This window comes from Haliotis cracherodii, unplaced genomic scaffold (assembly GCF_022045235.1).
Source record: "Haliotis cracherodii isolate W230 unplaced genomic scaffold, xgHalCrac1.p SCAF_8, whole genome shotgun sequence".
Taxonomy (NCBI): domain Eukaryota; kingdom Metazoa; phylum Mollusca; class Gastropoda; order Lepetellida; family Haliotidae; genus Haliotis; species Haliotis cracherodii.
This window is the reverse complement of record NW_027266341.1, coordinates 6,053,674-6,071,467: the sequence shown is the minus strand read 5'-3', so window position 1 is coordinate 6,071,467 and position 17,794 is coordinate 6,053,674. Positions and strand designations below refer to the sequence as shown.

Genomic DNA, 17,794 nt, shown 5'->3' with positions numbered 1-17,794 from the left:
TCAATGATGCAGTAATGATATTAGACCGTCGGGAATTCAGCGCAACGAGGCAATAGCTCGATGTATGTGCACGGAATAAGTATTGAGGAGGGACCACGTTCAAGTTTAATCGGTTAGTCAAGGAAACCGCGTTCATGCGTAATGAATATAAACTTACACAGCCATAGTCAAGGCCGTAGTCATAAACCTAGCAATAGCAATAAAGATAACAATAACAACAGTCATTACAGCTATAGCAGTAGCAATAGCCAAATTAGTAGCCATGTCATCAACATTGTCATAGGTATAGTCATACAGTAACCATAGCCAGATCATTGTCATAACCACCGCCATAAATACTCTCCCCTAATATAAAATGATTTCGTTATAAAGATTTGCAAATTTTGCCTGAAATGTTTTATGAAGTTACTTATTTTACACATGTTACTTTACAGTGTTTACTGATTGGACTACATTTAAAAACAATTTGAAGAGCGTGGAATAAAATTTGCAAGCCCTTCGTTTTCGGGGAAATAAAGGGTGGGTTGTTGGGTATAAAAGGGTGTTATGCTTTCAGTTAACTGTCAAATTTTGCTTGAACTGTGACTAATTTTGGACTAGACCCTGTAACTCGAAATGACGCCATCGCACGTTTAGAGGCTGGAATGTCAGTCGTCAGTTGTTCGGCATGTCAACGTCCACCACAACATAATTCCACGTCTTTGGGTCAGATACCAACGGTATGTATCTACAACAGACAGACCGAGGATCACAACTGCTGCTCAGGGTCATCCGGGTCTTCCACCCACGTCATCCTACCGTTACAGCGACAGACACCATCTCCAATGTGCGTGGTCTGCGTAGGGTGTCAGTGCAAACAATGCGTAATCCTCTTCGTGACTTTGGACTTGGAGCCCGAATGCGTATTATGCGGGCTATTCTACGACGTCAGCATCGGCATTTACGTGCGCAATCGTGTGTGAACACTGGCGTAGAGTTTGGTTTAGTTATGAATGACATTTTTTTAAAACGCATGCTCATGAATTATACCATGGACCATGCTCAGAATTATACCATCGACTCTGCTTTTGTCAGAGAGCCTTTATGAATATGGTCAGAGTTGTGTTGCTTTTATTTACCTCAACGTCAGATAGGCCAACCTGTATCTACAGACGTAGAAATGAACGTTTTGCTCAGAATTGTGTTGTCGAAGTGGATAGATTCGAATGTGGCAGTATCATGATGCCATATCCTACAACCGTAGAGCCAACCTGGTGCCCGTAAAACCCAATTTGACAGCATTACGTTACCGTGATGAAGTTCTCAAACGTCAAACTCTTCCCTCTATCGCACCTCAACTAGTGTTTTCAGCACGACAACACTCGACACAATGGATTTCCTACAGAATCAGACCATTGCTGTGCTTCGATGGCCACAAAGATCGCCCGATGTAAACCCATATGAACATCTGTGTGATGAACTCGACCGCCGTATCCGACGTCAACCGCCGTCTCAAACGCGTCCGCAACTTCGCCACGCATTGCAGGATGAATGGCCACGAATACTACAGGATCAAATCCAGCAACTTATTCAGTCAATGGGTAGGCGTTGCAGAACTGTGATACAGGTCACTGGTGGTAAAAAAGGCACTGACGTTAACGCTGCCACATAACGTGGTGTGGATGTTTGTGTGACATTTATGTCAGTCAGATGTGATAACAGACACCAGACACTATGACTGTCATCATGTGATGTTTGACGTTCATAGACATTTGTTTCGGTTCATAAATATCTCTTGAAATATAGACGACGTACGTAAACATTTTTACCCGTGCGTTTCTCTTTCTTTGAGTATATTGACAAAGCTATAGTCACAACCATAGCCGTCGCCATAGCCATAGTCGTAGGTTAAGTGAGGCGAGGTTAGGTGAAATAGGTTTATTGTTGCGTTCAAGATATTTGCACTTTTATAGTGGCGTGCATAGCTGTGTGTGTGTGTGTGTGTGTGTGTGTGTGTGTGTGTGTGTGTGTGTGTGTGTGTGTGTGTGTGTGTGTGTGTGTGTGTGTGTGTGCGCGTGTGTGTGTACTGCTGTGTTTCTGCTTGCCCGAGCTAAAGCCGGTTTTATTGTGCTTGTCCTCTGAGATACCTTGCCGCAGTTTAACACGAGTACTCCACTCAGGCACGGGAAAGTGTCTCCGAGGCGTCCAGTCCTTTTTCATCCCCTAACCATCGTGCGCAAGGCAGTCAACAACAAGTTTTAACGTCTTTTGCTGCTTTATGTTTTGATAGGATCGGATTTTCCGTCATCCGGGCAGACGCTCTATCAACTAGACCACGGAGGCGATCACGATCGTAGCAGTAGCCATAACAATAACCGTAACCTAAGTTAACACAACAAGATTCTGATTCTAACTGATTAACATTGGCTCTGCTCGATATTTCACCAAACAGTTTTCCACAAACACAATTCCCACGTTATTGCCCTCTCACTCACTCCTTTAATTGCTAGTATATATTCGTACAGTATTGTGCGGGACAGAAAAAATAAAAACAACGTGCATTGTAAAGTGAACAGAGCAATAAAATGTATCATAAATCTAACTTTCGTGCCAGATGTTTGCGACACTTCAAATATATGCAGATGCATCAAAAAGCTAAATCATCAATACGTTGTGCATTGTATCATCAGCAAATCTGCATCAGGGACTTAAAAATCTTTCCATATGTCTAGAATGTTGTGTATATAAACCTTAAAACATAAAACTATGAGGGAATAGATCATTTCATGTGTTTAGTCCCTAAATATTTTTGATAGAACACATACCTAAACATGTCTTCTATGTGTTTAAATTCTGATTTATTATCACATTTTACTGCGTGGTTTAAATAGTGAATCATACCAATGTAATAAGAGATATTTACTTATCTGTAAATTCGCTGTTTACTAGGTTCACACTACATTATTCACGGGTATAATGTCACGTATTGCTTTGGTTTCTCGGTACCTACTCCCACATTAACCTCCCCGCTGTTATATAACTGAAATACTGTTCAGAGCGGCATTAAACCCAACTCACTCACTCCCGCGGTTTACTGGGGTTTCCATGTCCTAGAGATTCACCTTAATTGTGCACAGTATTTATATGAACTGGAAATATTATCGTCGAACGTTGTGACACCTTTGCTTGAATTCAAAGCTGTCGAACATCGATACAGCATCACAAAATACTACATTAAATCCTGCACAATAACACAATACACATAAATAATACCTGCTTATAAATAAAGATCTATTCAACAGATGTGGTGTAGAGCACGCGATGACGTCACGCTCAGCTGGTGTCAACTGTAAAATGAGTCTGACAATTAGCGCTGTTCGTCACTGTCAAAAGGAAATAATTCAGATGACACTGATTCAAACTATTTCGATTTGATGCTTTTAACTTTGTTCCGATTAATCGGAAAACACAAGAACTAATATCCTGGCTTGACAGCTTGGTCACGGATGGAGCCAGTTATCGGTTTCATCTACACACAGGCCCAGCCTCATGATCTGAACTACCATTGACAACTGCCGGACACCGATGGCGATTACATGGCTTCGTTTAAACACGTGATGGAGGAGGCAGAAGCTTACCCCGCTTTGACACACACAGGCTATAGCATTATGTCCAACTGACTTGTATTACTCACAACCAAAGGTTTAATAGTCGTTCAACGGAGCTCAATGTTGCCCTGACGCGATCCAAAATATCAGTTCAAACAGTGAAACCTGCCCTTTGTCTTACACTTGCAAAGCTAAACTAATGTCAATTTTCGTCTGAAGACACGTGATACCCTTCATACAGATTACGAGCAGTTTTATCCATTTCGTAAATTTTCAGATATTGGGGACCAAAAACGATCTCGTCCAAAGGTTTGATATGTTATTTTCACATGCAACAATTATTATGACCTTATTTGAGATGCGTGACAAAGAGGCATGAGTGAACCAAACAAGCCGCTGTGCAGAGTAGCGGCCTTCAGCCGGCAAGAGCATGGTCGTTGTGCAGAGTAGCGTCCCTTAGCCGTACAAGAGAATGATTGCTGTGCAGAGTAGCGTCCCTTAGCAGGGCTAGACAATCGTTGCTATGTGGAGTAACGTTCCTCAGCCGTGCAAAAAATGGTTGCTAGGCAGACTATCAGAATTGTTTGTGAACATCACACATAGCGGTGACCACGGTGGTATCTACATGACACGGCGGTGGTTGATAAGACGATCAAGAGGCCACGCGGCCAGGATGACATACAATACAAGCCACCAACGTAATTTGCAGGCATCTTTCACGACTTACTACTGGGTACACGGACATGGCCGGTAACCCCACGAGCACCTCGTGTTTCATTCTTCATGTTAGCTGCGTATTGAGTAAGGTGGACATAAAGCCGCTCCACCCATCGTAACAAAGGAATAAAGTATCTAAAGCCCATAGTACCTCACGACATGGTTACCACTCTACGGAAACCCACGTATCCGAGATTCAAACCACAATCACGGGATTCTGGAACGTCTAAGGGACGCAACTCTTTGCAGACGAATGAGCCATCCCTCATTCAGACGGTAAGACATGAGATAAATGATGAAGTCATCAAGTTACCTGAAATTCCTTGATAGGTCCACCATTTCGTCCAAAGGTCACCTGGCAAATAAAAAAAATATGTGTCACAGTTATAATCACATAAATGCATTTTATGGTGTTATACGTTGATGTTTTCATGGCGACTATAGGGAATACTTACAGACAGGTTACACCGCGCACCTAGTCTACTGTATCGACCTACTGGACGCATGAGCTAATGCTACCTTAACTGATGTCGAGACACATTAATACGATCAACGCCAAGCAGTCACTCTTTCAAGATTCTGAGTGCGGTGCCTGGACCCCGATGGGCCTTATTCCATCTCTAGGCATTGTAATAGACACGCGTTATCTATCTGTGCAGTGGTTACATGTATTGGGCACCACAAACATAAGGAATATGCTGTGTGTATTGTCTCGTATGATGAGGTGAACCTGTCCAATTAACTATATTCGTGCACCTAGTTAACTCATCAAACTAGTTTCTGTCTTTACTCAAATGTCATGGAGAAGACAGACTGGGCATATGTGTACGTCACGTTGACGTGATATTTTGTTGGGATGAAAAGAACATAGAACACAACTCTTTTGATCCTTTGAGATCATTGGTTCCTATATCCTGGCTGCCAATAACCCATTGTCGCCGCAGAGTTAGGACAGCCACATATACGTCTATTGAGATAGTTGTCGTTTGATCTATTGACAACATGTCAGTGTTTGGATTGATATTCTGTTTAGTCTCTCAGCTGTAGCATACACCCACTCCCTGGTATACATGTATGCATTTTAACAAAGCACATATATTGTGATATTAGTTATCATAAGGTCTGCGAAATTGTTGTACATTATATCCTGCCCTGCCCTGCCCTGCCCTGCCCTGCCCTGCCTTGCCATTCACTGCCCTGCCCTGTCTTGCCTTACCATTCCTTACCCTGTCTTGCCCTGCCCTGCCCTGCCTTGCTATTCACTGCCCTGCCCTGTCCTGCCTTACCTTTCCTTACCCTGCCCTGCCTTGCTAGTCACTGTCCTGCCCTGTCCTGCCTTACCTTTCCTTACCCTGCCCTGCCCTGCCCTGCCCTGCCCTGCCTTGCTATTCCCTGCCCTTCTCTGCCCTGTGCTGCCCCGCCTTACCATTCCTTACCCTGCCCTGCCCTGTGCTGCCCCGCCTTACCATTCCTTACCCTGTCTTGCCCTGCCCTGCCCTGACCTTACCATTCACTGCCCTGCCCTGCCCTGCCTTACCACTCCCTGTCCTACCATTGCTTCACCATTGCATGCTATGCTAATCCAGATTGCATTCATTCCTCGTGGTGCAGTCTGCCAAACAGGAATCCTACAAACTTTTGAAGTTCACATGTGAAAGTTATGTGGCCTTCTCAGTGGACAAACGATACATATCCAATAAAGAAATGCATTATTCAGCTAAACAGAAGATTTGGAACAATAAGTTTTTTTAATGTAGCAATTACTAACAACAAAACATCTTTCCACCTTGGGCGATACTTTGGAGGACGGTTGCTCCGTGTTGGAAACCTATATGCGGACTGCCTGATTTGCCGCAATTAGTGTCAGTCGACAGCATATGTAAGTTGGCATCGCTGTCTGCGCTATTGATATTTAGCTTGTAGCATCCCGAGATATTGCAAATAATTGACACCGTGATGGAACGGCGTAATAGCAGAAGAATAATCACTTCACCCCAGGGCAACCCCGCAGCGAACTTGCGTCTCTTTAGGAAGCAGTAATAGGGATAAGGTGGTCTAAAACATTACCCAGATTATTGACAGATGTGGCTCTGTCGTCAATTATATTATCATGAAGGCCACTGTGTGAGATGATCCTAATGTGTGATGGAACTAGAGTCAACTGATTGTTCAGTGAAAGGATGGAGTTCATCGTGAAAAAAATGGACAGTTGTATCAATCACAGAGGAAATGGCAATCGCGTTTTGCCACAAAGTGATTTACCAGTGATTTGTGTTGTGGCTGCAATGGCGTCAACGTAATGTTCTTTTGTGAACCTCTGATATGACAGCATATCAGCATATGACCTTTTTCAAAGGGCTAGCAATGCGTCTTCATCAAATTCACCATTGTGAATATCGTAAAAAACAAAACGTCACCGCTAGAGATGATTCAGTCAAAAAAGACTCCACAAAAGGCAAAATAGCTGTGCAAGTTATATGTATGGATCACTGAAAATCAGTGATGATATCAGATGTTCGCGACAAGCAGTTGAATGCGTGAAGGTATATGGCAATATTCCAGCATCACAAGACGGGGGACACCAGAACTGGGCTTCCCACACTGTACCCCGTGAAGAATTGAACCCGTGCTTTCGACGTGACGAGCAAATACTTTAACCACAATGGACCCTCATAACCCAACCCACCCCTTCCCAAAACTTTAAGTTCTTGATGGCCATGTGTTCATGAAATTGATAATCCATACGACACAACCTGGTCATGAGAGAGATAATCTGAAAGCCTCAGTTCGTGACGGCTTCTTGTTCATGAGAGCTTTATGGTGAAACACCCAAGTACTCATGTAAAACGGAATCCTAACTAACAATATCTATTAATGTGGACAAGGATGTGAACAGCTCCTTTCAAAAGTAGGAGGCAGAGATATTCGTATGTGAAGAGTGTGTGTTGTCCTTTGTGATTCAGCAGGGAATCTATAATTTTCATCTCCTCGACATCCAACTATGAATAAAACCTTACAGTTTCTTACCGCTATCACACTCACACGCATGGAAATATACGTTTATGAAATAACACGGCAAACAGCTATGTTGCCATGGACGGATTGTGCTGATACGGTTCCCGTGCTTCCGATCTCGATCTGACACAAAGTGATGTTCAACAAGGTCCATCCTCCTCCTAATTCAAACATCCTACAAAATGTCCGCTTTAATAAAAATAACCAAACCGAAACTGTTGCCCACCGCTGTGACTAAACTGGCAACACATTCAATTATCGAAGTGCCTCCGTTGCAAAAGAAATTAGTAGATTTCTCAACGGTGCCATGGCGATCTTACACAAACATCTGTCTGGGAAGGTGTATGCCTTTATGAAATGATGGCTCTACCCTTTGACTGGTGGTAACACTTGATTACCGTGTCTAGTGGGTGTTATATTGTGTTTTAACATTCAGACTCCGTGTGGTCAACACCTATTTCTTGTCGTATGAGCCGACTTACGAGGATCATGTGGTTTCAGTATGCATGTATGAGTTTCAGTATGCATGTATGACCTGGATGAGTGAGTGTCATTATGCCCGACCGTGTATATCGTCGCTTCTGATGTCAACCGCTTGTTTGTCTGGCCCAGACACGACCAAGAAGTATTGTCATGTAATATACTCAACAACAAAAGATCCTGTGACACCAATATTTTAGTGTATTTTTCAAACAAGTAAAGTTTGGTTTTCAATATTGTAGTACATGTATGGAATCAAGTCACAAAAACGCAACTGCTACATAAAAGCATGCATTCCTTGCATAAGTTGACTTTTACGCAAGCCCCATGCATTTCACTACCCAAGAATGGGTATAAAACATGTGCGTTAACGTTCCATATGCATTGTATAGCATCGTTCTGACAACAACCACTCAGAAAAACAACAAAATTACGCAATTATTCAACATTACGAAATAACACGCCTGTCCGAAAATGAGCGGCTGCGAGCCATTGGTATGCTTGAAGCAGGATCAAGTCAACGTGATGTTGCAAGACAATTTAACGTCCACAGAAACACCATTTGGTGCAGACGAATGCAGTCAGAGACCATCCTCGGAGTGGCAGGCCACGCGTAACCAATAATCGACAAGACAACTGGATTCGATTCCAGCCAGCATGAGTGGCTGCAAGAAGCATCCCTGGCCTTCGACGAATATCTTCCCAAACAGTACGTCGTCGCCTCAGATGTGCAGGGATGGTCGCCAGAAGACCCGCCAGACGTCCCATTTTGACAGGAAACCACCGTCAAGGACGTCTACAGGGGTGCATACAGCGCCTACGCTGGACGGCCATGCAGTGGGGACAAGTTCTATTCACTGACTAGTGTCGTTTTCACCTCAGCCACAGGGATGGACGGATTCAAGAGTACCGACGTCGAGGTGAACGTTACGTCAATTATTGTGTCATAGAAGAAAATCGGTTCGGGGCGCCAGCCTTATGGTATGGGGTGGGATTACAGCAAGACAGATGACCCGTTTCACGGCGTCAGAACCTACACCGAAACGTCGCTCATAGTTGTAATGAAGAAGTTGTTCATCCATATATCTTATCCTTACTTAATTGTGATAGGAGTTTGGTGAAAGCCCCAGGCTGTCATCCTCAGAAGCGGTGGAACAGTTAGTTATCTTAGGGATGAACCCGCTTTGATGACGTAAAGCTGTTGTTGTAGTTCATTCTGAGCCAGGAACGTGCATTTTAACAAATACAACTGATCCCGGAAGTCGATTCAATTAGATTCTACTTCCGGAATCAACACATTCTGACATGACTCCATTACATGATTGTTTGAATAAGTCCTACATATTCATTTCTTGATAGCTGTTTATCATCACGGACATAAGCTTATTATTCCAGTTATTTGAGATATTTGTATTTATACCTGAAAAGTTGATGGAGGTGTCAATGTATAACCATTACGTTATCACCGTTTTATCATGGCAATATAAATTGCCAAACCTTTGGTCTTTTTATTGAGTGATATCTAACTTCAGTCAAGGCAATTCGTTGAATCTGAATTGACCCAAGCCGTGTTTTGCCATTAAAACTTCGTTACTCTCACAAACAAATACATTCAAACGTATGGGCATCTTTGCGCGCAAATGAAGTAAACACGGTTAGTCTGCGTTTGTAGACGCACGTCACTTGTATAACGTCAGAATATTTTACAGGCATCCTGACACTGAAAAGCAATACATTCGCGATTGAGAGAACCAAGCACAAGCTTCACCTGCTTACATCAGTGCTGAAACCTTTGTATGGAAGACATGCCTTCTTGGGTGTATTCCCTTCCGCGATGATGCAGTTGTAATACAGCATCTTTCTCAATCCCCAACTGCTGTACTCAATACTGGTACGTGGGATATAAATAGGAGTATAATATGAATAAGTGAATAATAATATGAAAACCAGTAACATTATCACAAGAAGTCAATTGTGGGATCCGACGATATCCGAAGTATGTGTTTATGAATCACATGTTCGTGATTAAGTCAATTATCCCTGCAGTCCGTTTGCTGCAACATCGTGCCGATGAAATGCAAAATAGACATAATCCGAAAGCAATTACATAAGAGTTTGTTAAACAACTTTTTCTACTCCTCATGATAATGTATGAAATTATGGTGACGATTTGGGATCGACAAATGAATAACTTGCATGCCATTTCAGACGAATTTTGTTGCTTTCGGATATATATTTATTTTGCATTTCAGCGGGACGGTTTTGCGGCAAACTGACTGTAACTCCAAATTAGGAAATTCGTTTCGATGTAACGAGAACATTGCGTAATATATGGCTTTGGTCCAGCGTCGGGGACACCCGCAATGTCTTAACACATTTACTCTTACGTGCAATCGAAGTATTATAGTTTTCTAATGCGGAACGGTCATGCTCTGTTTTGTGAATAGATGCATACCATGGACATACAATTGTAGTGTTCCTTAAATACACCAGAAAAAAAGTCTTCTTTCCAAGCTTAGAAACAATATGGACTGTCCTGGACAGAAATTACCGCAAATTCAAACACGATTTGTTTTAATAATACCACAACAATTTCTGGCGTAAACGCATTTGATAATGATAAAATGAAAAGAGTAAATAAATAGCGGTAGCAGTTCAGTATCGATGTGGTCAGTCAATGTGGTCAAACCAAATTAAATCGAAATTCGTTCATCGATATCCAGATACGATATATAGGTAGCGGTAAGGTCAAAACCTAATGGCTTTGAGTATCAGCAATAAAGGCAAAATGTATAATTGTCTGAATAAGAACGTATCACTGAATAAAATATGAGCCCACTTATATTCTATCGCGAGATCGACAGGTGAAATGTAACTGACGCTTTTTCTTGTTTAACGTATTGATTCTTGTTTAGAATAAGAAAACTGATCTATCTAATCCCCGAGCTGTTTTTGATGTAACAATTTGTGAACGCCCTTCGAAGGCAGAAAAAAGTGGTACAAATCACCAACAGTCAGGAAGTACCTAATGGATTTTATTCGGAGGAGTGCGTGGAAGCTTTCAAAGCAAACAGTAAGGTATCAGGGAGCTTAGCATCTCTAATGGAGGTATATCAGTAGTGATTAGTACTACTCTAACATGGAGTGTCACTGATCGGGCTGTGTGGATACTCTTCCCGACCTCTGTAGTCATCGACTAACAATGGCACCAAGGAGTGGGAATTAATTAGCCCGTACCTGCATGCCGTAGGCAACGGGCCAGCTCGTTGAAATCAAGTTATCAATCTTGCGAAATTGAAACGAGCCAAAATAAACCAACTGTTAAAACGTCAATATCCCGCATCACCGCTAGGAGGTTCTGACAAATGGCATAGCCTCTGGGTAATAAGGGATGGAAGACTAAGAGGCCTGAAGGACTACCGCAGAAAGTGTGACGGGACAGCGCCACAACTTGCGCTCTCAACGGAACAACGGCTGCTTGTTTCAAGAGCCAGACCCTTATTATAAATTAGCATGAATGGTTTGGTGTAAAAACTGGTAATGCATTCAAGTGGTTCGTGGCAATCAGGCGGGTGGAATGCTTCCCTTGACCTTTGCACACAGACTACTCGTTCAAGCCCAAGGACACTGCTTCCTGGTTGGTCGAAGTTTATAGCAACTGTAAATGGTTGAGGACAATAGGGAAATCGACTGCCTAGCAGGTTACAAATACATTTTCGGCGGTAGTGTTTAACGCAGCGATTGCAGATGGTGAAAATCGACGAGGTGCTTGTAAAATGAAATTGAATATTTATCAAGACTAAACATAACAAGACACATATTCAGATTACGTTCAGACATGTGCAGCTGGTCGTAAGAAAACATCAAGTTGATTCAACATATGTAGATTTTGTGCAATTTCATGTTTTACAATCACATTAGTTGTACCCTGTACAATTATACTGATGGTACATTCAAGACGACTTGGCTTGTGTTGTTTGCAGGATTGAGACACTGGATTCTAGTCATTAACGACCCACCAAGTTTGTCTGATTTCGTTTTCTTATTGTTGTTTGACGCCACACCCAGTAATATACCAGCTATGTGAGGGCGGTCTGTAACTGGTTGAGACCAGGAAATCCAGTGATTGACATCATGAGCATTGATCCACGCAACTGGGATACGATGACCACCCGATCCCGCCTCGTTTCATTGAATCTCTATTTTTATGATGTGGAATGTATATCAATCTAGATTTTGGTGATAACCCTTATTACGAACAGACTATCGGTCAATTTGACACAAATCATTAATTGCCACGTCTAGACGTAGGCCTAAAATGGGCAGATGGCCATGGAAAATAGTTCCTATGATCTGTTTAGCGACCAAGCATCTATTTTTGGCGGGGGAAGAGGGTGATGGGGCGTTGACTGTTGTTAGATACAACATATTTATTATGTCAGTGTTAGAAGACAGACAAACAGACAGTGGTATAGAGACATCCAGCTAGTCCAGGGATATCCATCCGTTTACGTAAGGCCAGATCAGCCAACGTTATAGAACACGAAGCTTAAGTCGATAGTTATGAGTGGGTAGGGCTGAAAAAGCTTATTTTACTTCTATTTTAATCTCTGTAAACAGGAAACTACTTCAAACTCGTTAGAAACTTTACAGCACAGAATACACGAGGAAAGACATTTCGTCCGTTAAAAGTCGTACAATCCTGACATTCATGGGTTTTTGTGTCGGATAAGCCTTCAATAATCGCCCTAAAATAATCGACATCTTTCAATTGACCCGCAATCAAAAGTTTTCAGGGCCGTACTGAGTTGTGTTTCACAACGTGCCCGTTACAATATCTATCAAATTCAACATTACATATTGACAAGGTTCACTCAATTCTTGGATCTACAAGAAAGTAATCGAAATGCCTTTAAGATATATCGCCAACAGAGTAGAGATTCTTGTTACGATAACACTATATATTGGTCTACGGGAATTGACATTTATGATATCCTGACGTATATCTGCTACGAAGTTATACATAACACGTTGCAATGTAGAGCTGGCGGATGAACACGGACATTGAAACATGGCAATGTCAATACAAATATCTTGATTAAGTCGGAAAAACCTTTTGATTCAAGTCGTTGCCTCTGCAGAATAATGAGTGGTGTGGTTGCCTGGTGGTTAAAGCGTTTGCTCGTCAAGCGAATGTGCGGTTCGATTCCCACTTGTGTTCTATGTTGGAAGGTCATTTTCAGTCCCCATCGTTATATTGCTGGAATATTGAAAGCGGCGTAACATCATATTCAATCATTTACACATGTTCATTAAACCGTGGACTAAACATATACATGTAGCGTCCCAATTTGCAAATATTTTCGATAAAAATCCGAGATAACTTGAGTAAATGCCTTTTCAATAGAATATAGCGATTTTATTAATTCCTTAAACATTATTGAAACTGTTCTTTGGCATTATGTATTATTATGACTTCACGAATAATTATAATAAAATCCATCTGAAATGATTATTGGCAGATGCTACACATTCGTCTTATGTGGTTTTACCGTCATTATGAATCTCATCATTTTGGTTACCGTACCACAAACCTGTTGTCAGAGTGGCATCGGGTTAGCAATCAAGGAGAAACAACTGAGGAAGTGTGTTGGGGTCTACTCCGTGAAGATCCGGGGTAGAATAGGTTTACAGCAGCCCATGCTTTCCGTAAAAGGCTACTATGCTTGTCATAAAAAGGCGACTCACGGAATCGTGTGATCAGGCTCGCTGACTTGGTTGATGCATGTCACCGTTCCCAATCGCATAGATCGATGCTCTTGATATCAATCACAAGATTGTCTGGTCCAGACTCGACTATTTACAGACCGCCGTCATATAGGTGGAATATTGCTGAGTGCGGAGTAAAACAAAAAAAAACAAGCAACCAACCAACTCTACTCCAGCCTCTACAACAAACAATGTGTGTCAAGCAATAAATCACATGCTTACGCAACAGTAGAAATGACAAAGCTGGTAAAAAAATAAATATATGTTTATAGTGAAACAATTTCACCTGGTTCGAGTGTCGGTCTGTTATGATACCTAAAGTTTAAAACATGCCACTGGCCAGGTCACAGGAAGCATAACGTGTGAACAAGTCTTTGGTTTTGTCCGATAGAAATCCGGTTCTAAGATTGGTTGAATAACAGATTACCGGATTTTAACATAAGAAATATCCATCATTACAGTTACTATTCGACAATTGTTGATATTGAGTTTGGATTGGTATTCTGCCGTTTGATAAAGAAATGTTTAATGACCAGGTCATATATAAATTAACTTTTTGACGAGAAACGGTTTTAGTATTACATGGTTTAATTTGCAGGTACCTTAGTTATAGGAGACGGAACACAGTTAGCGGTTGATTAACTGTTGTAGAACCAGTAAACCCAAAAGAAACAGCCGCTGCTAGTCATTTGATAACCCAATTTAATGGCAATCTTTCCCCGCTCGGGTATCTATGGTAATTGGGCTGGTCTGAGGGCAGTTATCGCTGGTGATGACGTCGTCTTTATTGCATCTGCTAGAGAGGATGCTATCTAGGACTACTGTTGCAAGGCATTGTATACAACCTACACCTATATACGTTCATAAGATGGCCATAAGATTCCTAGGTAGCCGTCACGTCTCCAGTTTTTATTTGCAGCAAAGTTGGTGTTAGAGACAAAATGTGAAAATGGCATGAGTGAGTGAGTTGGGTTTAACGCCGCTTTTAACAGTATTCCAGTTATATTACGGCGTGTCAGCTTAATGTGGGAGGAAAGCCCGAAGTGATGCAGGTCTATGACGTTTACCACTTCGGTGAAACCCACGAGCACGGGTATAGTGCTGACAAACCTAGAAACATAATCGGGGCGAACCGGGATTCTAACCCACAATCATAGGTTTCTGGCGTGCCCAAGGGACGCAACTCTGCACAGCGAATTGCGGCGCCTTAGACGACTGGGCCATCCGTGCCCCCGAAAATGGCATGAATAGTAATGAACCGTAAAGCACCTCTTTTATCGTTTACTGATTATTCGGAATTTAAATTCAGAATCAAGAAAAAAAGCTTGTTTACATTGCACGATCTAAGGCATTGCGGCAGGGGATTTTATTCAATTTATCCAAACTTAATAACTTTCACTCATTTGAACATAAATGATATTTTTTTGATTAGGTTATATTCGCAAATTTACAACAGTTTCTTGTGCCAGACATTTACGTAAACGAGTGGAGGTAACCTTCAGCGCTGTCCCCGACAACCTGACCCCCGATGAGACATCGACGACGTCATGACAACGATGGCACTCCGGTGGGCCAGCCGGGGCTGAAGGGTAATAATTTCATCATTAGTTAGCCGGAAAGACGGTCTTATAAGTAGGACGGGGCAATCACAAAAGAATTAGAGGAAGCAAATTTGTATCGGCGGAATAAATGGATTCAATCTGCAATATTTACAGTGTGTATTGTCCTCGCTTAACTAGATCGGGTTTAACAGCTGTCCAGTAATCAATACAGCTTCATAATCTCTCGCCAACTATCGCCACAATTTACGGGGCAATGTGGCTCAAATATCTTTGATGCAGTTTGTTAGACGATTTGTAATTCATGTTTTTTAGTGAGCACAATGGACGTTATGATGAGGCACTTGAGCTGCCCTCTTAGTTTGCCGTACATGGCATAATTGGTTTTGACTTTTAAGAGGGGAAACTGAATTATGTGGAATTTCTATATAGAGTTGGACAGCATTTGGAATACATGGACGCTAAACACATCTTGGGTATGGACTAGGATAACGTTGGACCCATTGTAGACGGACACAATTTTGTTATGCAATAACTTGACATAGGACATATTTCAATGAACACAAGTTTGTTATGCAATACGTTAAGATGGGGCAGAGTGTAAACGAACACAACTTGGTTATGCAATAGGGTAACATGAGACACATTTCAGATGAACACAAACTATTATCATAATAAGTTAACGTTGGACACATAGTAGACGAATCCAGCTTGGTTATAATATACGCTACGATTATAAAATCAGCTAACGAGGGACACATTTCAGATGAACAAAACTGTAATAAGCTGACGAGGGACACGTTTCAGATGAACGCAACTGTAATAAGCCGACGAGGGACACGTTTCAGATGAACACAACTGTAATAAGCTGAAGAGGGAAACGTTTCAGATGAACACAACTATAATAAGCTAACGAGGGACACGTTTCAGATGAACACAACTTGGTTCTAAAATAAGCTAACGTGAAACAGATTGTAAGCAAACACAACTTGGAAATAAAATACGCTGTGTAGGGACACATTTCAATCAAAACAAAAAAGTTATGTAATAGGCTAATATGGGACATATTTCCAATGAGACAACTGAAATAAACTGACACGGGACGGAATTCAGATGAACACAAATTGTTATGTAATAAGTTAACACGGGCCACATTGAAGATGAATCCAGCTTGAACACTCCTTGGTTATGTAATACGATAACGTGAATGTTTCTGAGAGTAAACACTCCTTGGTTAAGCTATACGTGAACGTGGACGTTTCTGAGAATAAAAACGCCTTGGTTCAGCAATACGTTAATGAGGATGTTTTTGAGAGTGAACACTCCTTGGTTATGTAATACGTTAACGTGGATGTTGCTGAGAGTGAACACTCCTTGGTTACGCAAAACGTTAACGTGGATGTTGCTCAGAGTGAACACTCCTTGGTTATGTAATACGTTAACGTGGATGTTGCTGAGAGTTAACATTCCTTGGTTAAGCAATACGTTAACGTGGATGTTGCTCAGAGTGAACACTCCTTGGTTATGTAATACGTTAACATGGATGTTTCTGAGAGTTAACACTCCTTGGTTTAGCAATACGTTAACTTGGATGTTTCTGAGAGTAAACACTCCTTGGTTATGTAATACGTTAACGTGGATGATTCTGAGAGTAAACACTCCTGGTTATGTAATACGTTAACGTGGATGTTTCTGAGAGTAAACATTCCTTGGTTAAGCAGTACGTTAACGTGGATGTTTCTGAAGGTAAACACTCCTTGGTTATATGTAATACGTTAACGTGGATGTTGCTGAGAGTAAACACTCCTTGGTTATGAAATACATTAAAGTGGATGTTTCTGAGAGTGAACACTCCTTGGTTATGTAATACGTTAACATGGATGTTTCTGAGAGTGAACACTCCTTGGTTATGTAATACGTTAACATGGATGATAGCGGTACTGACATTCTAATGGATGAATTCATACAGATGTTGTTGTAGTTATTATTGTCGCTATTTATCAGGCCTATTCACGGACATGTTCAGAAAGCATGGCCTTGCTTTATGAAACTGTCCTAGCCATGTAATTGTCGTACATTGCATGCCTATTTACCAGTATTTGATTGGTTACACGGAGGTTTCCAATCACAATAACCCCCTCTTATTTGATAACGCCATCACTGCGGAAACAAGATAGGAATCGATAACGCGAGTGTATTTCTCCATCTGTGATGACCTATGTTACGTCACAATGAGCGGTGAGATGTCATAATAGCGATGTGCTGTTTAGAACAAAACCTTGCAAGTCTAGTTTCAGTTTCATGTTGGATGACTATTTGAATTTCGTTGACGAAGTGGCTGTGCAAAAAATTACAAAGTCAACTTAGTGCCGTAACATAACTGTACACTGAAAACACTTCAATAAGTCTTTTATTGGTTTTTAAAACTTGGTGGAACGTGTGGACAGTACACACTTATGGATCTCAACTTCTAGCCTGTGAATATCCGGGTCAGATTAGGTATTCTGCAACCCATGCTTGCAGTAAAAGGCGACTACGCATGTCGTAAGCGGCGACTAACGGTATCGGGTGATCAGGCTCGCTGACTTGGTTTATCGTATCCCAAATGATGTCAATCACTGGATTGTCTGGTCGAGACGCGATTATTTACAGACCGCCGTCAGATAG

At 41.7% G+C, this 17,794-nt stretch overlaps 1 protein-coding gene across 1 annotated transcript in view; it reads right to left on the bottom strand.

Annotated features, from left to right (window-relative positions):
• LOC139449907 (carbonic anhydrase-related protein 10-like) overlaps positions 1-17,794 on the bottom strand; it is a 79,231-nt gene that overhangs the window by 33,850 nt on the left and 27,587 nt on the right. The window contains exon 2 of the mRNA XM_071231509.1: positions 4,618-4,659. Coding sequence (XP_071087610.1) covers positions 4,618-4,659 — 42 coding nt within the window. The remainder of the gene's footprint in view (positions 1-4,617; positions 4,660-17,794) is intronic.